Here is a 23,235-nt window from a genome sequence, read left to right on the forward strand (position 1 = left end):
GCTTGCCTCTTCCACGCTAGTCGTATGGCAAGTGCCTGGAGTGTCCCTGTCCCTGCTGGTCCCTGCTGTCTCTGCCGTGAGATGCCATTGTCCTGGCCACTGATCCTCTGCTGAGAAGGTAGTTGTGGTGCTCGAGGAATGGCAGGATTGTAACATTGCAGGGTGAGGAGAAAGCTCAAAATGTCTCCTGGTCCTTCCCCTGCTCCAGTGCAGGCCCCAGTGCAACAAACCCTCGCTCAAAAGGGGTTCTTCTTAAAGACTTCCAATGCTAAAGGCTCCATATGTTTCTGAGGTACAAAGCACTTGCCCCAAATCACCAGCAGCTTCTTTTTTTCCCCTCAAGACCCCTTTTTCAGTCTACTGGTAGGAAGAGTCCAGGAACCATCCTCTCCATCAACCATTCCTAGTAGCCAGAATAAGTCAGAGTTTGGGTGCAGCCTCCTGTCCCCTGGTGTGAAATCAGCTGTGAAAACCTGGGATGATACTGAGCCTTTAGGACACTCGTGTTTCCTCTGTGGGAAAGACCAGGCACTGTGGGAAGATGCTGTGATGCTGCAGAGGTTGTTCCAGCAACTGTGTTGGGGCTATTGAGGTTTTTGGGTTGCTGGGATAGCTGTCGGGGGCTTTAGAGAAAACTGGACCCACATGTGGATCATCTGCTTGTGTCTGCTGTGTGCTGAAGTCCTGCCATAGGAATACCTATATAGGACTTCATAGGAATGAAGTAGGCATACCTGCCTGTCTGGGTATACGTGTGCTCCCAAAGAGCGGAGTCTAAGGAGCAGCTCCAGTGCTGAGCCAGGCTCCTCCATCCTTAGCTCACTCCTCAGCTTCATTTTGAGTTGTTCCACTCAGCTGTCTCCAGGACAAAGCCCAGGTGCCTTTCTGGGGGCATTCCACTCCAGGAGCACTCCTAACAGGCAGGATGGACAAGGCTGCTCCAAGCATGACTGCCTCTACCCTGCACAGCCCTCCCAAACTATCCCAACAGGCTCTGCGTCCTTGTGCCATGCCCTAAAGCACCTCGCACACCCCTCAGCTTCACGCTATAAAAACCCACCCCACCACTGCCCTCCAATTATTTCTGACACTTGAGCCAGACCAAAAAAATACCCCTCAGAATAATAATTACATCGACCCACTACGTGGGTCCGAAGAGCATAGCCTGTAGATGCAGCCTGCTCTGAAGAGGGATGTCCCAGAGCAGGGTGGCCGGGAGCCCATCCATGCCACCCATCTCAGGACCAGGGACTAGTCTCTGTCCCTCTTGCATTAGCTGTGATGACACCGTCACTATCACCACGCAGGGAAGGCCCTCGGGACATTGATAGGGTGGATGGGAGTCCCGTGGGGCAGCACTTCAGTGTCCTAAGCATTGGGGCAGAACTTCTCATGCTGCCCAAAGCCAGAAAAGAGTCCTCGCTGCAAATTTGTCCTCTTTTCCTTCCCACAGCTGGTGTAATTGCTTTGAATGCCATGTGCCATGCCAAGGACAAGTAATTTCCCTTCCCAAGGAGGTCCTCCTCCTTCCAAAGCTCCTGCTTGGCTGCAGCAAGATGCCCTTTCCCCTCCTGTTCAGCTGCCCATGAGGGCAGGAAATTTCCAGGAGAAGAGGCCTCAGGTAGAATACAGAGCTGACTAGAAAATCTGAGTTAAAACCCATTTCTGCACAGAAAGCTCTTCATTTTATTGTATTTTGTCAAATCAACTTAAATCAGAGATAAAAAATTATTCAGGGCAACTGCTGCTTAATAAATACTGAAACATCCCTTCTGGTTTCTAGATCAAACATTTGTACAAAATTTCAGACTGTTTTTATTACAAGAGGAAGATGAGGCACTTTGATCTACAGAAGCAAGGTAAGATTTTTTTTTTCAGTCATTCCTAAGCAGTAGAGCAGTCCTTAATGATTTAATTTTAATGAAATTATATGTGTATTTCAACCTCAGCAGCTACCGCGTCTTTAAAGAAAAAAGAAATTGCTTTCTGGTGTCACAGAAGTGGTGAACCTACTCTGCAGCCTTGGCTTCTTCACACTGCAGATCCTTAGCATGGAGTTTTGCAGAAATGGCAAACAAACGTGGTAGACCTCAGTGTTAGCCACGCTGTAGCTGCCAGACTACTCATCCCCACCCTTTCGCAGGGATCTTTGCAGATGTTCTGAATGACTTTGTAGTTAAAATTTACTGTATTTGGCCATTTTGGTTGCACAGTTGTTATCCCTAGTCTGTGCAACGAAACTCTGCATAAGTCCATGAGGTTGGTGGTCAACTGACTCAAAAACCTGTTTTTCCCTTGTCAGGGAAGATGGTTGGGGCCGAAGCGCACCACGTTTGGGGAGGCTGAAGGAGGTGGTGCCCTCAGTCTGGAGAAGCAGGAGCTGGAGAGAGCTTACCCAGCAGCCTTCCTCCGCCGTGGGAGGAAGGGCCAGATACTTCTACAAGGTGCACCCAGAAAGGACCAGTGACATTGTGCAGAAGCTGCTTTTTCCTTTGAGTCGTGCAGCCCTGAGACTGGAGCATTTTTGGGGATATTCAAAACTCAGCTGGGCAAGGACTGGAGCTACCTGAGCTGGCTTTATAGCGTGCCCTGCTATGAACGTGACGTTGGACTCAGAACCTCTCCAAGTCTTTCTGTGATTTTCTCCCAGTAAATGGCAGTGACGCGTACACCCACATGATAGCTTATTGCATCCTGTAGAAGACTTGAGAAAGGGAGATGGCCCTTGACAATGACATATCTCACTTGGGCTTTGGCAGCCTCAGAAATGGTAGGAGGAGCTGGTGCAAAAACCACAGCCTGCCTTCTCTGCACCAGGGCATGTCGTGTGTAGGACATTCCTGCACGGATGACTTGGTTACTTGTTTCCATTATAAAACAGGGATGGGTGTGTGCCGTCCTCCAGCAACATGGCAGGAGGTGAGGGATGCACTCTGGAGGATGGACCTCCTGTTGTCCTCCTTGGTTTTGTGTCATGGTCAAGACCTCAGACCCCAGCTGAGAGCCAAGTGCCGTTTCTACCCCTGACTCCACTTTGGACTTGCCAGCTGGTATCCCCAGGTTCTTCTGTGGTGCCTGGGGCCATCAGGATGTGGAGCAGGAGCCCAGCCAACTCGCTTGGAGGCGGAATAAATTGCATCCTTAAATCAAGGCTGAGGGGAGGTGTGCACCTCCTCTGTCCTGAGCTCTCTGAGATGGGTGTTGAAGCCAGGTCAGGCTGTCCTGGCGGTGGGATACCCATGCTGGTTCCCTGGCACATGGTGCTGCGGGGAGAAGGGCTGGACCAGCAGCACCATGCTTCCCGAAGCAGCCCAGCTTTCCCCCTGCACTTATGGATAGGACTGCAAAAATTCAGCCTGGAGCTTCAGCGTGTTTCCAACAGAGAGGGGGTTTTGCCCGAAGAGACTTGGCAAAAGGGACTCAGAGGCCGTGCAAGGGTCAGCACTGAGTGTGCAGGTGTGACTTGGATGGTTGAACATCCTCTGAGATGTCAGGGAAGCTCCTTGCCTCATCTCTAGCACTGTTACCTGAAGATGGTTCACATGCCCATCCATAAATGAGCTCTGAAAATCTGTTTTTCCCTGTTTAGTCTGAAGGTGAACGTGTGAATGCTTGTCCATCTTGAAAACCCAACTTAGGATGGACTCTTCCTGGAAAGCAGACACGAGTGAAACAGATAGCCCTTGCATGAAGTGTAGATTAGCCAAAAATATTATCTCTAATCGCCAGTGTCAGATTTCACTATTAAAATAAACAATATCCTTAAGAAATAATGTTAGTAGCGTGACTCATGTAAATCTATTGATTGGCTCATTGTAGTTTTTATTTAACACAGTTTTGTAATTTATTTAGAAAAGAGAATGAGCTTCTGGGTTATCTGGTTCATCCTTTACGACTGGGATTATTATTGTTGTAAGTCTCTTCCCCCACCCCACAAGGGGTGCCGGGTGAGTAAATAATGTCCTATGAGGACCACCTCATGCTTGATGTCCATGTGCCCTCTTCATCCCCCCACCATACTTTTCTCCTTGTGCCTGGCCCTGACACCACAGGACCTCTGGGCCCTTGGGAATGGAGGTGGAATGGAGGACGAGTCCCCGTGGTTCAGCCCTGCTCCACGTGTCTCCTACTTGATGAGTGTCAAAAGTGTGGAGCGGAGATGTGCTACCACCGTTCATGGCATCCCAAAGCCTTCTCTGATGGGAACGTGGTGCCTCTCACCTGGTCTTAGGAGCAGCTTGGAAGTCTGTGTCCTCTTCTCAACACCTTCTCCTTGGCCAGGGCTCCTCATAGCATCTGGGGCTCCTCCAAGGATTGCAGGAGGGATGGCACAGCCCTGCATGTAGGTGGAGGAGGGTCTCCATCAGCGTGGCCTGATGCATCTCATACTAGGGAGGAGTTAGGTGCTGTGCAGGCATCAGTGACTTCCCAAATGCAGAACAGCAAGGAGGATGGTGAGGCAAAGTCCTCCAGCAGCTGCTTTTCCAAAGGAAAAGGGGATGAGCGTGGCTTTGACGTGACTGATGAAGGACATCATCACCCACCGATAAGCAGCTGGTGTCAGCTACTGATGGGATTAATGCTGCAGGACATTGTGCACACGCAGTCAACCCAATGTTTTAATCTGGAGAGGACTCACCTGCATTAGCAGCTGCAGACAAACCCTCCTGGAGTTTGGGTAGGCAGGAGACCAGGTCTGGAGGTCAGGCAGTGTGACAGCATCACTGCAAAGTGGTGATCCCAATGCTCAGGCTGTTCTGATCCTCCCCGTGGGAGAGCAACCACGCCAATGCCAAAAACTATCTTTGTGCCTAACCTAGAGTGAAACTCTGATGTGAGTGGAGAGAAACAAAACCCCGTCCCAAAGCCCTGCACTGAAACGGTGCTCTGGAGGGAAGGGAAAGGAGCAGGAGCATCTGCACGTCCCTGCAGAGCACGCGGTGATGGAGCGATGGCGCTGCCCGGCGTGGCGTGGGCGCGCAGCCATGCGTAACGCAGAGTGGAGCAGCCGATGTCCGCCGTGGCGCGGTTCACGGCCACGTGGCGCTCGCGGCCCTGCTCTGCTCCCAGTCGCACCCCGCGTTCTCCATCTGTCCCAGGGGACTATGGCGTGCTCGCCTCCTTCTCTCCGCTCCCCCTGCCAGAGGCTGCTTTAACGAGTCGGGTCGCACTGGGATATGTTGCTAAATCGTTACATATGCTGGTCCGACAGTTTTCCTCCCCCACCAGCTACGCGGGGGATTTCACAACGCCGCGGAACCGAGGGCATCCTCGCGCCGCGTACGCGCTCGCTCCCTTTCTACATCTGGCCCCGCAGTCTCGGCGCCTTCCGCAGTGGGAACACGCTCTCCCTTCCCGGCAGCGTTTCTGAGCTGGTCCAGGTTGCGACGAGCACACGGAGGTAAGGAGTCCAGTTACCCTCCTGGTTGAGGTGTCTGCCTACCTACTCTTCTCCACCTGGGTCCCCAGCTGTGGGAGACCACTTGCACCTGTTTGGTTGGAGTCACCACCCTGGACTGTGTCTTGGCTCATGGTGAGCATGGGCTCAAGTTCTCTCCTTGGCTTTCTGTACAGCGCGTTCATACGCTCCTGAGCCTGGCAGCAGCACCTCTGGAGATGGTGCCTCACACCCTGGCCCTCCCTCCAACCACTCCTGGAAGCAGCAGATGCACCTGGCAGGACCTGACTTGACTGTGTTTGCAGGGCACCACCCAGGTAACGCTTATGCACCCCACGGGGCCTCTGAAACACACTTAGGTTATCTCTGGGGTTTTTCACGGCAGTGTAGGCTCTTCTCCCTCATCTGAGCGTGGTTACTCCAACCCCAGCCATCCTCAAGCACTGCCTCCATTGACCGCCAGCTCCCTCTAGACTTGCCAGACATGGCATGGCACAAAGAGGGGACCCTTCAACCCATTAAACATTGAGAGGCACAGATCAGGTCCTTGGATGGTCCTCAAGACCTAGAGAAATGGAGCAGGTAGATGAAGGTAGGGAGAATGTCTCTACTACAGAGGGCTGTCAGGTACTCTGGGCATGGTCAAGCAGACTTCACTGTCATTTGCCAGCCTATAATGGGAACACAACCTTGCTGAGGGGCTGGCATGTTCTCACAGGCAGCCACGAGACCCCAGCCCTAGTGCACATGGCTGGACGTGGTGGGCAGTAGTAGTGTGACGCAGACATGGAGATAGACCTCCCATGCTCATTTCAACAGCATCACCCAGGTTCAAGGGAAGCCTCTGGTAGCAGCCCCAGGTAATTAGTCCCCGAGAACAGGCTGCAACACCACCAAAGGTAAGTGTCATGAGCACAAGGAGTCCCTCATTGCACCCATCCCCTCCCACATGTCCTCTCCTGCAGATGTAATAACCTGCCACTGAGGTGCAGCAGCACCAGGGAAGTCCTTGGGAGAGGGCCCATCCCAGAGATCCTGAGCTGAAATCTTCATGCAGTCTCCTGGGACTCAAGGAGTTTGTTATCCCAGATTCTCTCAAACACTGTCACAAACTTTGCCCTTGGGCTGCTGAGCAAGGACTGTAGCAAGGAGGGGCTTTGCCAGCAACGTCCCACGTGGTAAGTCTTGGTGTGAAGCATCTCCCCCACAGTACATCTCCTTCACAAAGATGGATGAAGAGACAACTACAGGCTGAGCTCACCCTGAACTGGACATTGCTCTGGTAGAGAGTATGGGGTAGAGATGGGAGGAGATCAACAGCTCCTTGATGGGTTTTGTAGAGGGTCCTCAAGTGAGATGGGGACACAAGATGAAAACTGGTTGGATTGGTGAACTTGATGGCCTTCTCCTGGAGGGGAAACAGAGCTCCTTCATTCTCCATCACCATCCTCCCCTCCCAGGGCACCTCCCTGGTGCCTGCCCTTCCCTGGCAGCTGCATAGCTGCTCCTGGTGCTTGTTTCCAGAGTGACCTGCTGACCAAGGCATATCTCTTAGATGCTGACAAGCCTGCACGGCCCTCTGAACTGTAAGCAGTTCTGAGTTGCGATGTTGTTGCTCATCAGAGGTGGGACCTGGGATGTGATCGTCTGGCAGGGAATGTCCAGGCATAGGGAATGGGATGTGATTGTTTGGCAGGGCGTGTCCAAGCGTAGGAAAGGGGAGAAGGGACAACCTGTATTCTCAGCCTTTATAGCCCTGAGTCTGAACCTGCTGTCAGGCATCTCCAGGTTCCTGCACAGAGATTTAAGGGTGGTCTCCAGCCCACAGATGTCCTGCCCTGCTCTGTGTCCCCTTGTGTGTGTTACATGTGCCATCTGCCACAAACCAGGACAGCAAAAGCAGGGAAGCAGGAACCTGAGCCCATGGAGGTCCAGATGACAGGGGCAAGGGCTCATCTTGGTCTCCAGCCCCAGGATGGTCAGGACTGGAGCACTGGACACACAAGGAAAGGCTAGGAGAGCTGGATTGGTTTGGACTGAAGAAGGGAAAGTTTGGAGGGATCTTAAAGCTCTCAGCAGCTAATTAACTGGAGGGTGCAGAGAAGATGGAGCCAGATCTTCTGAGGTGCATGGTGAGAGGAAGAGAGGTGACTGGAACAAGCTGGGACATGGGAAATTCCTCTTAGATACCTGGAAAAAAAAAAATCACTATAAAAGTAGTCAAGTACTGGGAGAGTGGCCAGAGAGGCTGTGAGATCTCCATCAAACCTCAACTGGACTAGGTCTGGAGCAACTAGGTCTCAACGCAGTTCAGCAAAGCTGGCCTTGCTTTGGGCAGAGAGCCAGTCCCTTCCTATCTAGATTACTCCATGTTTCTGTAGGGCACACCTTAATGATGCGTTAACTTTGATCCCAGGTACTCTACCTCCATGACGAAAGGCTTTACTCTTGCTGCATGTAGCCTCACAGTTGCTCGACGTGAGCTGTCCTTACTTTTCGTGGAGAAATCAGGGGTTTCCTTACTTTCCTCACCTAAACTCCCATCCACAATAGGAGATCTCTGGGGCTTGGTGAAGTCTATCTACTTTGCCAAGGGCCAGCCCATGATCTGCCTGGCTTTGCAAACTTCTCGTCATCCCACAGCACCCCACCCAAATACATAGAAACATAGAATGGTTTGGGTTGGAAGGGACCTTAAAGATCATTCAATTCCAATCCCCTCGCCACAGGCAGGGACACTTTCCACTACACCAGGTTGCCCAAAGCCTCATCCAACCTGGCCTTCCCAGTGCCACAGGTGTGTGAGGAGTGTAGGGAAGGTTTTGCTCAAGATCAACCTACACACATGTCTCAGCAGGCCTCTGTGTGGCTTCCCTCAGCTTGGCAGCTCCATGCTGGATCCTGGTTACCCTGTTGGATCTGAGCTCTCCATCTGCCCCGTTCCTGTGGCGCTTTCTGGTCCCACAGAAGAAAGAGAGCCTTTCCTGAGGGGCAGAGTGAAACTTTGCAAATCTGAAGAGCAGGTTTCCTTCTGGAGAAACCTTACCAGGCTCTGGGAAGTCTCAGCTTTGTTGGAGTGAGGCTGAGTCACTGCTCAGAAAATGATATTACCCTGGGAAATACAAGAAATTCCCAGCACTCTTACCTCTGTCCCTCCAGGTGACCACCCGCCCTGAGTAAGAAGCAACCCTAGGTGCTAAAACAAAAGAAAACACAGCAAGACTCTCTCCCTGTCACCAATTTTGGCAACCAACTGTTTTCCCCCGGCAGATTCTGCGTCGATCCGTAGACACTTCCAGCTCGGGAGCGCCTGACAAGTTTGAACAGCAAACCCTGCACCGCTCTGGGAGCAGTATTGGGCCAGCGAGCCCTTTGATTGCGATCAGCCAGTTGGCAGGAATCCCAGGAACTCGTGCAAAAATGCTTTGAAGAGGCCAGATGCACAAAGGCGTGTCCCAGTGCGGGGTGCGGAGCAAGTGATTCACGGCATCGCCATGCGATGCTCGCTGCGCGCACACGCAGCCGCCGGACCGCGGCGAAGGCCCCCGTCTCCCTGAAATCACCGTTTGCCTATTTATTTTAGTGTTTTGGGGGTTTTTTTTAACCCTCCAACCTTTTGCTGACCGCAGCCCGAATTCGGCACGGGTTTGGTTGCCCATCCAGCCTTCCCCCGCTGCTGCCTGCGAGCTCCAGACAGAAAGGCAGACAGGGAATTCGCTTCGGGCGCTGGTAGGTGCAAGCTCTGCTGCTGCGCCGGTGCTGCGCTGGGCTTGCTGGGGATGACACTCGCCGTGCCCTGCTAAGTAAGCATCCCCAGCCCGTGATTCAGAGCAGAAACAGCAGTTTGCGTAGAGGTGCAATAACCTCCTTTATTTAAGTACCTTTTGCTCTTCTAGAGACGGGTTCCGAGTCTCGTTGCAGAAACCCGGGAGATTCCCTCCCGTGGGCTAGACCGTGCAAACTCGCCCCGAGAAACTATTGTTTCTTGAAAGCCTCTATAAGCTCCCTGTCCCCAGTGCCACAGCCCAGCTCAGCGTTTTGGGCAAGTTATGAAACAGGGCAGATGCCGGGGCGCAGCATTTGTATTATCCGCCAGCAAATGACGGGATGTGGTAAACACTTGGCTCTCCCGCGCGGGGACAGGGTGAGGGCTGTTCCTTGCCGTGGGGGAAATGACATTACAGGTTTGCAAGAGCTGGGCACTTTGTTGTGCAGAAGCCATCTGACGCTGACAGCCTGTCATTGATTTGCGAAAACATCGCTTGGCATCGATAACAAGCTTTCAGGAGAAACAAGTAGGACAGAGGAAAACAACACCCAGGTATTGCTTCGTTGTTCCCTACCTGGATTGGAAGCCCACAGGCTTATCCACACTCTGTGAAATGCACAGGAGCAGCAGAAAATCCTCCTCCATCTCACTGGGCATTGGCCACCCAGTCTTGGGCAGCGCTTGCCTCTTATCCTGGCTGGTCTCGCTTGGTCATGGTCTAAATGTCCAGTCTGGTTGGGTGATGGAGCAGAGCAAAGCCACTGCATCCCTTGGGTGAGGCATCAGGAAACGTGGGGAGAGGGGACCACCAGTAAATACCCCCTAGTTGCTCTAGTCCTGTGTCTCATTGACAAAGCTTGGGTTTCTGCTGCTGGGTTTCACTGGAGGAGCATCCTGAAGCATCAGAAGAAGAGGGTGCCCAATGCTCATCTTCCCCAGGAGCATGCCCTGTGCTTGCTGATATTGCCCTTGTTCATACGAAATACAAAATACGGCACCTTGCAAGCTCACAAGGCACCAGGCAAGCACGAAACCTGATGAATGGGAATGAAATAAAACACTTTCCTGCTGCCTTCAAGGAGGGACCCAGCATCTGTGAGCTGAAAGCACCGGGCCTGTGGGTAGCCAGACCCTGGGTGCTGATGATTCCCATCAAAGAAAAACACCACAAGTCCTCTCCCCTACAGCACACTCCAGCCGGCAGTGCGGATGAGCCTGCTCCTCTGGGCTGTGCTGGGGTGGGCAGGAAACATCTGTCCTGGGCACCCTGCCCTCGGCCTCCCTCCCGATGGGGTTTGTGTCTTTTCCCCTGGATCAGACTCTCGTGGCTTGGCAGGAGCTTTGTCAGCGCTTGCTGTGACCTGAAACTGGTCACACCAGCACCGAGGTGTTCGGTTCTCTGCAAACGAGTTGCTGCAGCGTGGCTTGGCAGAGAGAAAACTCTCTCCTCAAATTCACAACCTGGCATGTCATTTCTTGCACAGCCATTTTATCTTCTATTCTCCTTGTTAAAAGTCCTATTTTTCTCCCTGCAACCCCAAGCTACTCGCAAAGATTCTCCCAAGTCTTTGCCTGGCAGCTGCCCTGATTTCTCCATAGTGCTGTCCCTGCAAAAAGTGGGGCCTCCTTTGGGAATAGGTGTCACCCTCATGAGCACAGCAGCACCCTGCTGCCAGCAGGACCCTCCATGACCCCCACTTTAGGTGCTCTGCAGGTGACATTCTGGGCTCAACGGGGTGGTTTGGCAAATTGTACAGGCAGAGGAAGCTTTTTGGAAGTGGGGAGCTGGACGCATTGACCCAGGAGCATCTTGGCAGGACGGAGGTTGGATCCCCAGGCAGGAACGGGCACTGCGGGCAGCGTTGCTCCTCTGACCCACGGCTGCCTCCTACTAGCAGGGACGTCCGCAGGCTCTTGGCACTGAGACACCATTTTGATCCAGTTTAGACTAAAGGAAATAATAAAATACAAGATGAGCAGGCTCTGCAGGAGATCCTTCAGCCCTCTGGCTGCCAAAGAGCTCCGCTTCCTACCCAGACCCACAAAGCCTCACCAGTGAGCCCTTCGCAGCGAAGGGGACGGCCATGTCCACCCCCGACCCGCACGCCTCCCAGCCTTGGCACCCACAGGTCCCCCCTCGAGCCATCTGCTTTGGGGCTGGCTGGGGGAGGCAGGTTTGGGGCGAGGGCAGCGGGGAGCCGCGTGCCCCGCAGCGGCGGCGCGGGGGCTGCGAGCGAGCCGCGGCGGGGAGCGCGTGGGTGTGTGCAGGCAGGGCTGTATATCCAGTCTGGCAGAGGGTGTGCCTGCTCACACGCCGGGGAGCCGAGCCGGGAGCAGGATCCCTGAGACACCCTCGGCCGGGGGACGTATGGCAAGGAGGGGTTCGGGAGATTAACCCCAGCACGAGACGCGTTCGCTGTCGCCTTGTGTCGTGCGCGGTCAGGTGAAGTGCAGCCCCCTCTCCCCCCAGCCCCACGGTCTGCTTGCAGCCATGCTTCACTCTCCACTGAAAACAGCGTTGGCGTATGAGTGTTTCCAAGACCAGGCCAGCTCCACGCTGGCTCTGCCCTCGGACCACAAGCTGAAAACTAAGGGCACGGGAAAACAGCGGGTCCAAGAGCAAGTGATGATGACGGTGAAGCGGCAGAAGCAGAAGTCGTCCGTGTCGTCGAGCGTGGGCCACTCCAACCGAGGTAAAGTCCCACCGCGCTCTGGACGGCAAGGGCGTCCCGTCTGGGGACAGAGCAGGTGCTGTGGGGTGCTTCTGTGGGGTTTTGTTTGTGGGGGACAGACTGGCTCGTGTCTCTCATGGGTTATCCCAGGCAAGGGATGCCAAGGTCTCTGGCACTGGATGGAAGAGTTAGGACAAGACGCGGAGCCGGATGCCTCGGCGGGCTCCCGGGTGGAGTGCTGCACTGCTCCACCATCCCTGAGGCACTTGGACATTTCAGTGTGGTGCGATTAACCCTGTTCCTTGGCTCTAAAGCTGGAATAGCTGCCTAACCTTTGCAAATCCTTCCTCCGCGAGTGCCCCAGTGGTTGGAATCCTCCACCAGACCCGTCCTCTCCTGTGGACGGCCAAAGCTGACAGCGTTGCTCTTCCGCTGTGCCATGGGGCCAGGAGCTGGCCGCAAGCCAGGGCTGGGCTGCCTCCTGAGCACTGCGGCAGGCGGAGAGCAGGCAGCTCTGCCTGCACGCAGGACACACACCTGAGCTCGGGATTCGCCTCTGAAGCTCCCAACATGTCTCCCATTTGCAGGCTGAGAAGTGTGGGAGCCTCCGGGACACCCCAGTGTGAGTGGTAGGAAGGAGATGCGTTAGGAGAAGAGGTGTCCTTTGCTTACTGCAGTGGCTCGCGTTGGATCAGTGGCGATGCTTCCCAGCCCCCTCCATTCTGCAGATGGGTAGAAAGGGGTGTAGGGGTCCAGGCAGCTGGTCCACCTCCATGCACTGAGTCTGTGCCACAGAAGGCAAGCAATCAGCTGAGCCCTGGAGTCAGGTTTCCTACTGGAATTCCTTCCTCTTTGGGTCAAGGCTTGGCAAATGCTTTTCTTCGCCATCCTTGCATTTGGAGAAAGCTGATTTGGAGGTAAACCCCTGCTTTCCCCAGCTGGGAGCTGCAAACCCAGAGGGTTTCGACAGCCACAGTGTAAAACCTCGGGCTCTTGGAGGTGCTTCCAGCAGGAGGGCAGGGAGCCCACTAGCCTGGCTGAGATCACCAGGAAGAGGAAAGCCCGAGGCTTTGGGGGAGAGGGGAGTGCCAGTGCTGGGACCGAACCGTTCAGCGACGTCTAGAGTGAGCAGTGCGTAGAGGGGTGTTTGCTGGAAAGCTAGGTGAGGTGGGCCAGCTCTTTTGAGACTATCCCTCACCCAACATCTTTTCCAAGCTGGATTGTGAGGCTGAATCTAGCTCTGCTGCGGTGTTGTGATCCAGACACACCTTTTGGGCTGGTTTAGAGAAGCCGGGTGGCTCCAGGCTGCCAGGTGAAGAGTGGAGATGATGCTCCCATCGGAGTCAGCCCGGCTGTATGCATTGCAATTACTGTGACAGAAGGAACAGAGCAGCTTCACGGTGGGCGGCATGTGTGCAGTGACCTGTGATGGTCACTGCCAGGAACAAACTTCTGCTTTCTCTTTTTTCTGTGTGTTTGTGGGCATAGTGTCCAAGGGGTGGGTGGGCGATGGAGCAAGGAGAGCTTTCTTCTGTCACCAAAATGGAAGATGCAAATCTCCTCAGACCTCAGGAGGGTTTATAGCTTTAGGTGTTGTGGTGCCAGCCCTGACAAAATAACATACAAACCAGGATGAGACGAGAGGCTCTGGATGGGCATTGGGGCATTGCTGGCCTCCCTTTCCAGCGGAGGGGTGTTTCAAGGGGAAGTGGGCAGACAGATGTCTCCCACTGCTGCCCACAGGCAGGAAGGAAGGGAGGTAGAGGGGGATTAGTACTCTTGGAGAGGAATCAGGTGAAACCTCTGGGGAAAAAAAAAAAAAGGCAAATTCCCAAGCTGCCTGTCTCTGCTCAACAGACTGAAGATAAACCCCTCCTCCAGACACTTTTGGAAATGTCTGGGAATGGGAATTGCGTGGAAATGTGCAGCTCTGGTTTCTGTGTCCCAGGGAAGCTGAGTCACATCCAGCTCCCAGGAGCTGCCTCCAAACACGGGGCCGAGGCCGTCCCGTTCCCACTGCGGAGAGATTGGCCAGCACGAAAGTCCTGATGGCTGATGCACCCCGGCAGCTGCTCTCTTGGTGCATTTCTTGACAGAATCCCAGAAGGGCAAGAAGTCACCATTCATTCCTGGGATTTTCTCCTGGGTTGATGCCTGAGAGGGTCAGGCTGAGCTTTCAAGTGTTAATTTTTACTGCTGTTGGTCCAAAGGTTAGCTGAGCAGACCTGATGAGAAGCATTAATGTTTCCTACAAACACAGTACATGGGTCTGTCAGGAGTGGATGTCCACCTGTTCAAATGCTCCCCCAACATCAGCTACCTGCATCCCTACATGATATCCCAGAGATGCTCCTCAAAGGCAGCACGAGCTGGGGAATTCATAAAGCCCCTTGATAAACGTTTGAGTGCTTCGTTCACTCTGCACCCAGACAGTTTCCTGCGTGTGTCTAGTTAGGTGTTGGTCCGGGTCCAGCTGTTTGTTGCTTCGTTTTGATCTGTGGTTTGAGCAGGAGCTGGAGTACGGTGCAGAGCTTCTCCTAACTTCAGGAATGCTTATGCCTGTGTAAGTAGGATGGGGAGCATGGACACGGACCCCTCTTGCATGTAGCATGGATGAGTGGTGTTGTATCCCATAACTGGAGTTTCTTTAGAGTCAGCAGACGTTCCCTCAATGTCCTGCTAACTGCTGGATACATCAAATTAGTTGGTTATTTGGAGTTCAGCCACTCTCTGAAGATCTGGTGCCACCCAATATGTGCACAAGCCACAGCAGGACAAGGTGATCCATCTGGGCTCAAACTGATGTGCACTGGGATAGGGCAGCAAGCAAAAACTAGTTGCAAGGAGCACAATCCTGTACCCAGAGTGAGGCCTTTTCTCACCACAGCACCAATGGGGGTTTCCAAGGATGGCTGCAGAGTTTTGCGTCTGTGGAGTCTTTCCTCCTTGGGTTTTGGGTCTTTGGGGTCTACCCTAGGGCGTATCTGCCCTTCTCACCGTGGGAATAGCTAACTGGATGGCTCCTCCTGTAGTAGTGAGCAATGTAAATTTCCAGGGAAAATGAATTTCAGTGGCACAGCAGAAGGAAAGGCCAGGCCAACCTGAACCAGCTCCTCGTAGCCAACAGCCCTAGTCTGCAAAGTCCTCTGGCTAAAGAAAAGTTTTGCCAGTGACTTGTCACTGGCTGGCAGGGTGTAGCAGGGAGTGAAGGTCTGAGGAAACCCAGCTGAGGCATGTTGTATCCTACTGGCTCATGGCAGAGCTGTGATTTAGAGATTTGCTATGCTGGCTGTGGCTAAGAGGGGAGAAATCCCACCTAGCTCTAATGGGATCCCACCTAGCTTTAATGGGGGTCATTACTCTGATGTGAAGGTATTACCCAACAATGAAGGGGTTAATCTGCCCAGATTTTCGGTGACAAAGGGAAGCAAAGATTTTAGGGACAGGTAAGTCTTTTGAAGACTTCTGTACCCTTCCCCCAGCACGAGATGATTCAGCAAAAGGCATCCAGTCTTCCACAAGCCTTTGACCACTGGTATAGAAAAAAAAACAGAATCCTTGAGCTCATGGGCCAGAAGGCAGAAATGAAGTTCGGTCATTTCTGCAAGACTCTCAGCTTCTGGGATTTCACTACCACTTCTCTCCTAGGAGGCTTCCAGGCTTTGCTTTGTGCCTCCCACGGGCCCTCTTCTCTTACTACGTTTTTCCTATGTTTAATCATCCTTATTGTTTTAAAGCCATGCATAGTTTATTATTTAACTCGTCTAGCCTGCGCTACCACTGACTGGTTCTTGTCTTGCCTTTCCCTGCCACAGATTAATATTTATTAACATGCATCCATTTCCACAATGCTCCCTGTTAGCTTTATGTGTCCGGCTGAAGTCTTTCACTGTCGTGCTTGAAAAATGGCACTTTTAACACAATTCTTCTCCTTGCCATCATAGAATAGAATCATAGAATGCTTTGGGTTGGAAAGGACCTTCAAGATCATCTAGTTCCAACCCCCCTGCCATGGGCAGGGACACCTTCCACTACACCAGGTTGCTCAAAGCCTCATCCAACCTGGCCTTGAACACTTCCAGGGATGGGGTATCCGCAACTTCTCTGGGCAACCTGGTTCAGTGCCTCAGCACCCTCAGAGGGAAGAATTTCTTCCTTATACCTGATCTAAATCTCCCCTCTTCCAGTTTAAAGCCCAGTTTCTTAGCTTCAAGGGGTGTAAAGTTGCCTTTGAAGAAAGTAACTAACTCATCAAGCCCAGGTATGTTGGGTTAGGTGGAAGTCTCAGTTTGCTCTGCAATGATCTATAGCGGCTATAGCGAGGGCAAGGCGAGCGTGTAGTGGGGCTCACAGTGATTGAGTGCAAGATCCTGCAATCCTTACCTCTTGTAGTTAGTTTTCACCCTCATGAACTGTCCCACTGAAGTTAAATGAGATTTTAGATTGACCAAATATTGAAGGAAATGCCTTGGGGGAATGACAATTTGGCAGTGGGATAGAGGGGTCCCTATGACAGCCCAGCCAGTGCCTGAGCAGCCCTCAGGAGTATTTTCTGCCCATAACCATGGTTGCTGGGAGACTGTGCTTCATTTGAGGGGTTCTCCTCCATGTCTTTTCTGCCTCTGTCCCATCTGTTATCTACTACTTCTACAGTGGTTTTAATTGGCTCTGTGTTTGTTCAAGTGCAAGCAAGCACTTGAGACCTAAACGGCTGCTTGGATGATACAGGACAGACATATGGACATAGCTAGAAAAAAGCACCAGAGTGGCATCTCCCCCAAAGAACATTTCCACCCTCTGCCAAAAGGTTTTTTTCAGGACATAGTCTATTTTTATCCCAGATTCTCAGGACTTGTGACCAGCTTGTATGGTCTTCACGTTGAGGTGGTTGAAAAGAGGAATGTCCTTCCTTTTCCCGGGGCTGGTGATCCACCTCCAAGCTGGCTCTCAAGACAAACCAGGCAGAGAAGTGTCTAAATTTTCAGGACTAAACAAGGATAATATTTTCTTTAGCCACGTCCATCTGAAAATCCCCAGGTTCTTCCTGGTATTCAGACTGAGCTCTCCAAGCAATAAATCACAATTGCATGGTGGCAGGAGAAGTACCTTCTCCAACCAGCAAGGCAGCTTCAAAATGCCTTGAACATTTGAGGTTATATATAATTATATATTTATAAGCTCTTATGTATCTTCTTGGAGGTGAAGGCAACTCTTCAACAATTGAAGAACATAAACTTGCATGAACTGTCTGGTCTCTTGAATTTGGCCATGTAGCAGTAAATTTATGCAAGAAAACTAGAGATGCACCTAAACTGGCTAATTTTTGGTGTCTCCTTGCTCAACCCCAAAGTCTTTAGTGCATTGCATGGCAAGAATGGATCCTGAAAGGAAAAGCGTGGTCCCCAGGGAGGATTGTTTAGATTTACCTTTGAGTCATGCCCAGAAACCCTTTCTTCCAACTGCTCACTCCTGTGTCAGGAAAATGCTCCCAGGTGCTCCTGCCTGCAGTTACAAGATGTTTGTACAAAACAAGAGGTAGATCGTAAGAAGGAATTCCCAGGAAACTGTTATCATGGGACTGTTTTATCCTTGTGCTCAGAAATACTGTTATTAGCTAACTCTGTCCCCTGGTGAATCACCTGGCTGAAGCTCACCTTTTCAAGCCCTGTCTTGCTTCTGCTGAAGCCCAACACTAACGTCTAGAGTTTCTGGGAAATGCCAGGGTGAGGAGGGAAGCCCAGGGTGAAGGGCACAGCTGAATCGTATCTCCCATTGCATGTCGATGGCCATTTCCTTGCCTTATCAGCAAGTTCTGTGCAACTTGAAGCAATCAGGGCTGGAGAAATATTAACAGGGACTGATGCCCACCAAGTCTCTAGATTATGGAAAACGAGACCCTGTGGTTTTCTGCACAACTGTATGCCTGTGAAACTACTCTGCTGTTGCTTATTCTGCATTCAGTGATATTCTCCAGGTGCTGCCGTCCATGCAGCCTTGCTCCTCTCTTGTTGACAATAGAAAGCAAATCTCGTTATTCATACTGCATCTACAGAAATCATCTTCCTGAGAAAATGCAAGAATTTTTAGCCACGAACCAAATCACCATAACAGGTTCTGGATGCCTCAGGCAAGGTAATAAACTAAACTTATTCCAAGGATCAGTGGCTGTAGGAGACCTGAGTGGCTTCAGGGCCTTTGTGGTCAAGCTTATCCAGTTTATCTAAGAGATGAGTCTTATCAAACAATCAGAGATTAGGATATTTCTGACATTACCCACCAGTTTAGGTGCATAACTTAAGACAGGTAAGTCCTGATTTTGTACATCGTTAGACATTCAGAGTTTCCCCTGGAAGTTAATTGGAGTGTAGGGTTTGCACTTCCTCATAACGGGACTTGGGGTGCCACAATTATTGAGCACTTTTGAAAATGAAGCTTGAATGACTTTAAACTCTTTTGGACCATCTGAAGGGGCTTAAGGAAATTCCAGCACGGAAAGAGAATGACTCTTCATTTTTTCTTGTAGTGATGAATGTAGCATTGGGTAAAATGCTTTTAGGAGGGATCCAAAGATTGCACTGCCAAGGGCTACTGGTGAGAGACGGCTGGAAGAGCTTTTGATAGGGTTGAGATAAGTAAATCCAAACACTCCAAATAGAACACTGAGAAATAGTAGAAATGTCTGACGAGTTCCTCCCAATCCAGGCTATTTGCATCTTTACAAAACATTTCTGAGATCTAATCTCGTGTATCTCCCCTGTGCCCCAAAAATAATGATGAAGCTTAATACATTTTCAGAAAAAGAAAGTATAAATATACAGAGTGATCTTTTAGAGCCTGGAGGTTGAAATTTAAGGTAGTGGAATTGGGGTTTTTAGTATTTGACTATTTCACATCCCCAGGTGTTAAACAGACTTGATCATCATTTACCCATCATGTTTGTCGTTTGCTATTTATTGAATTTAGCAAGCCTTGCTCAGGCTGCTTGTGTTGATGTAATTGTTAGCACTCAGACCAGGAAAGACAGACTGGCGAAAGGATTGGAGGTGGGTTTTGCCTTCAGAGAAGAGGCAAATTTTATTTACCTCCAAGTCAGAATAAGAGAAGTGTGTTCCAGGTTCAGACCTTCCAGGATGTGTAGCACGAAATATCATCCAGTTCCTCTCATACAGCAAAGACCTAAGGCATTGGCCCAGTCTCTGACCCTGTCTGCTCTTGTCCACTGCAGATTTTATGGGACTTGGTCTTTTGTGCTGAAAACCTTAGGCTGTTGCTTGTGGTCTGAGGGCTGGAGTTTCCAAGAGCTCCTCTGAAGTCAACATCTACTATGAGTTGCCTGCAATGGCAAGGGTTCAACTTGCCACCTGTCTTTCCTCTGTTCCTGTTAAGGTTTCTAACTGTTATTCTTCAGTAACTAAACTCACTGGAAAAAAAAGCTCTATGCTCGGAAGGGGTGCCTGCTGGAACTGCTTTCTCCTGCTGACCATACTTTTTTGCATTTACAGGTTCCGTGTACGACGGTTTAGCTGATGGTTATGGCTACGGGACATCCCGGGGCAGCTATTATGCCAAAACCCAGACAGGAAACAGCAACTGGGGATATCCGGTAAGATCCCGTTTTATCTGGGAGCTGTGGCATACTCTTGAGGTAACCTGTACAGAAAGCACCCTCGAGCAGGAGCAGTCATGTGGCAAGGTTGTAGCACTTCAGCAGCTTGCCCGAGAGAGACTGTGCATGGCTATGGCTGCCTTGGGGAGCGGTTCAATGCAATGGAAGAGGGTGACCGAGGGCTCTGTGTCTGCCTTGTATGTGGTTGTGGATTTTAGTGGGGACAAGATTTAGTTTGGTTTTGTGGGTTCATATCCACATGGCGCAAGAGGTTTGAAGCTGTCTGAAGGATCAGTCATGGGTTCAGACCCTGAGAATTCAGTTCAAGTTTGGAGCACTTTCATCGCTCACCTGGAGCAGTTTCCATTTTTGTTTCCATGTACCGAAACTTCTCTGTGAACATTAATGTGGTGGGGTGGTGATGATCAGGGGCTTTGCATTACAACTGTGTTGCTATTCCCAATCTCAGTGCTAGTGCAGACACTTTTCAGATATTCTCTGAGCTTGGAAAAGAGGTGGTCCACTTCTCCCATAGTGATTTCCAAAGAAAATATCATAGATTGCCAGATAAAGCACAGATGAGATAGTACTTGTCCTTGTGCAATCTGAGTTTATACATCCCACTGAGGTCCTGGTCTTGTCCTTGGTGACAGACTCTTGGGAATTCCCAGACACTGGGAATCCCTCTAAACACTCCATCATCTACTGGGACAGCTTGTTCTACTGTTACACCTCCGCTTCAGCCCTATATCATGTTCTTCCTTGGTTTTCATCAGCTGTAAGATAGAAAAGAGCAATAAATAAATCTGAGATTTGAATATGGGAAAAAGAAAGGACTCCTTTCAACAACTCTGGGACTGTAAGGCAGTTCCCCGTCGACCATCAAAGGTTTGAACAAGGAAAGGTGCTTATGTTGGCTTCAAGCACACAGACAGAGGGTTGAAGCTTTTCCTGGTAGTTGCCAGATCCTCTGCCTATTCATAGCATCACCATTCCCCAGCTTCAGAAAGATTTATCTGTTGTCTTTCTTAATGGCCTTGGTGTACCATGGTTGCTTCAAGGCAGTGATGTCACTTGCTAGGTTTGCGTCACTGGGTTTCCTGCCTACTGCATGTTCAGCAGGAAGGACTAGGACCACTGGCATGCCTTTAAAATTTTCATTTATGGACTGCCTGTTGACTTGTTCCAATATCTTTTGCTGAGCTGGCTAAATCCCAGATAGTGGTGTTCCTGCCTGGTCTAGACCAAAACAGTGACTATAACGGGTCAGAGCAGAGGTTCATTCAACCAAGTGTCTTGTCTCCATCACTAAGGCAGTGATGGGCCCCTGCAGAAGGGTCTAAGCATGGTAAGCAGGCAGTGATGCATCCCAGAGTGTTTTTGTGGACACAGGAAATTTGCAACCGAGGGACATCCTGAGCCAGAGGTGAAGTCTCTGAGCTTCGTAAGTCAAACAATTGTGATGTTCTGTTTCGATGATATCTTGCTGTTTGTTGTGATTCCTGACGGAAGTTTGTTACGCTCAGTCCAAACAAAACTGCTCTGTTCCAGCCATCCCAGTAGTTTCTAGCTGTTTTCTTTTTTGTGTTAAAGAGAGAGGAAGCTAAGCCCCAGCTCTGCAGCTGCCCCTCCAGGTCATGCTCATGCTGGTAAGGTGGTACCACATCTAGTGTCGCTGGTGTGAGGATTGTTGTTTAATTTTGTTCATTCCTGATCTTTTCCCCAATCATTATGACAGCTGGATGAATGCTGGGTAGTTAGAAATGTTTCTGGCTGCTGGGGATTTCAGTCCAGCAAAGTTGGTATTCTGGTGAACAGCTTGCAAGATGATTATGAAGATCAGGGCGTCCATTAGACACCGTAGAGTACCATGGACACAGCAGTTCAGTCACTTCTGGTTCACCGTGGATTTTCTCTGATTGGCTCTTCTCCTTTGAGGAAATGAGGATGAGGAAACTGATGAGGAAAGCTCTTTCTCCAAACCCAAGCGTTTTACAAGCCTTTCATTCTAGAAATTTTTGGTAAAGGTCTTCAGGACCTGGACTACTTTAGAAAAAGGGACTGGGACTTGTGAAGGATTCGGAGTAAAATTTTTCTTACCTAACTGTGCCTATCTGAAAATCAGCCATTTAGTCTTCACAAGTCGTCTAGACTCCTCCCACAGCCAACAAAGAGAGAGGTACGAGGAGGTGATTCATCTCCTTTATCTTGGAGATCTGTCAGGTCAGGATGAATCCAGCTGGTAGCTGGATGGGAGCAGTTACCTAGCAAGTAGATGACTGCAGTTAGGGGCGATGAGTGCCGAGTGCCATTGGCACATTGGAACATATAACCTCAAGCCTAAATCTGCTTAACAAGCTTAACAGACATCAAACCTCCCAACCACACCAAGGAATCTCCTCCATTTTGCTTCTTCCAGAAAATTGTTAAACATTTACACACATTCACAACCAGCCTCCAGCTTGGGTTGACTTTAATTTTTGTCTACGGAACTGTTTGAAGTCTGAGCAGGTTCTAGGTGTTCTAAAAAAAAAATGTTTCCTATTTGTAATTCCTGGGTTGTGAGACATGAAAGCAAAGATAAAGTAAATCTATTTTTGAAGAAAAAATTGCTGGACTTCTTTCCAGCTGGAGCTGGTGCTGTGAATGTTTCTGAGAAGTCACAAAGTCCTTTGAGATGCACAGGTAAATTCAGGTATTCGAGGGAAATAACCCAGTGTAGTATTCAGGAAAATTATTTACTCTTAATACTTCTGGAGTTAAAAAGGTGTAACAGGCAATCTATGTCCATGTTGCTGCTCCACAGCACCTACAATTTAGACACTGCTCTTAGATTGCCTTAATCTAAGACATGGCCTTAGATCATAGAATCATAGAATCATAGAATCATAGAATGGTTTGGGTTGGAAGGGACCTCAAAGATCATCTAGTTCCAACCCCCCTGCCATGGGCAGGGACACCCTCCACTACACCAGGTTGCCCAAAGCCTCATCCAACCTGGCCTTGAACACTGCCAGGGATGGGGCATCCACAACTTCTCTGGGCAACCTGTGCCAGTGCCTCACCACTCTCAATGTAAAAAATTTCTTCCTTAGATCTAATCGAAATCTCCCCTCTTTCAGTTTGAATCCATTGCCCCTTGTCCTTTCACCACACGCCCTTGTAAAAAGCCCCTCTCCAGCTTTCCTGTAGCCCCTTTAGGTACTGGCAGGCTGCTATAAGATCACCCTGGAGCCTTCTCTTCTCCAGGCTGAACAGCCCCAACTCTCTCAGCCTGTCTCCATAGCAGAGGTGCTCCAGCCCTCAGATCATCTCCGTGGCCTCCTCTGGCCCCACTCCAGCAGCTCCATGTCCTTCTTGTGTTGGGGACTCCAGAGCTGAACACAGTATTCCAGGTGGGGTCTCACGAGAGCTGAGTAGAGGGGCAGAATCACTTCCCTCGACCTGCTGGCCACGCTCCTTTTGATACAGCCCAGGACACAGTTGGCTTTCTGGGCTGCCAGCACATGGTGCCGGCTCATGTTGAGCTTCTCATCCACCAGCACTCCCAAGTCCTTCTCCTCAGGGCTGCTCTAAATCCATTCTCCGCCCAGCCTGTACTTGTGCTTGGCATTGCCCCAACCCACGTGCAGGACCTTGCACCTGGCCTTGTTGAACTTCATGCGGTTCACACAGCCCCACCTCTCCAGCCTGTCAAGGTCCCTCTAGATGGCATCCCTTCCCTCCAGCGTGTCCACAACACCACACAGCTTGGTGTCATCTGCAAACTTGCTGAGGGTGCACTCGATCC

At 50.8% G+C, this 23,235-nt stretch overlaps 1 protein-coding gene across 1 annotated transcript in view; it reads left to right on the forward strand.

Moving 5' to 3' along the window:
• Window positions 1–11,658: 11,658 nt before the first annotated feature.
• PKP1 (plakophilin 1) overlaps window positions 11,659–23,235 on the forward strand; it is a 44,292-nt gene continuing 32,715 nt past the window's right edge. The window contains exons 1-2 of the mRNA XM_086627352.1: window positions 11,659–11,860; window positions 19,342–19,442. Of these exons, the coding sequence (XP_086483478.1) occupies window positions 11,659–11,860; window positions 19,342–19,442 (303 nt within the window). The remainder of the gene's footprint in view (window positions 11,861–19,341; window positions 19,443–23,235) is intronic.

This window comes from Tauraco erythrolophus, chromosome 27 (assembly GCF_009769465.1).
Source record: "Tauraco erythrolophus isolate bTauEry1 chromosome 27, bTauEry1.pri, whole genome shotgun sequence".
NCBI classification, from domain to species: Eukaryota; Metazoa; Chordata; class Aves; order Musophagiformes; family Musophagidae; genus Tauraco; species Tauraco erythrolophus.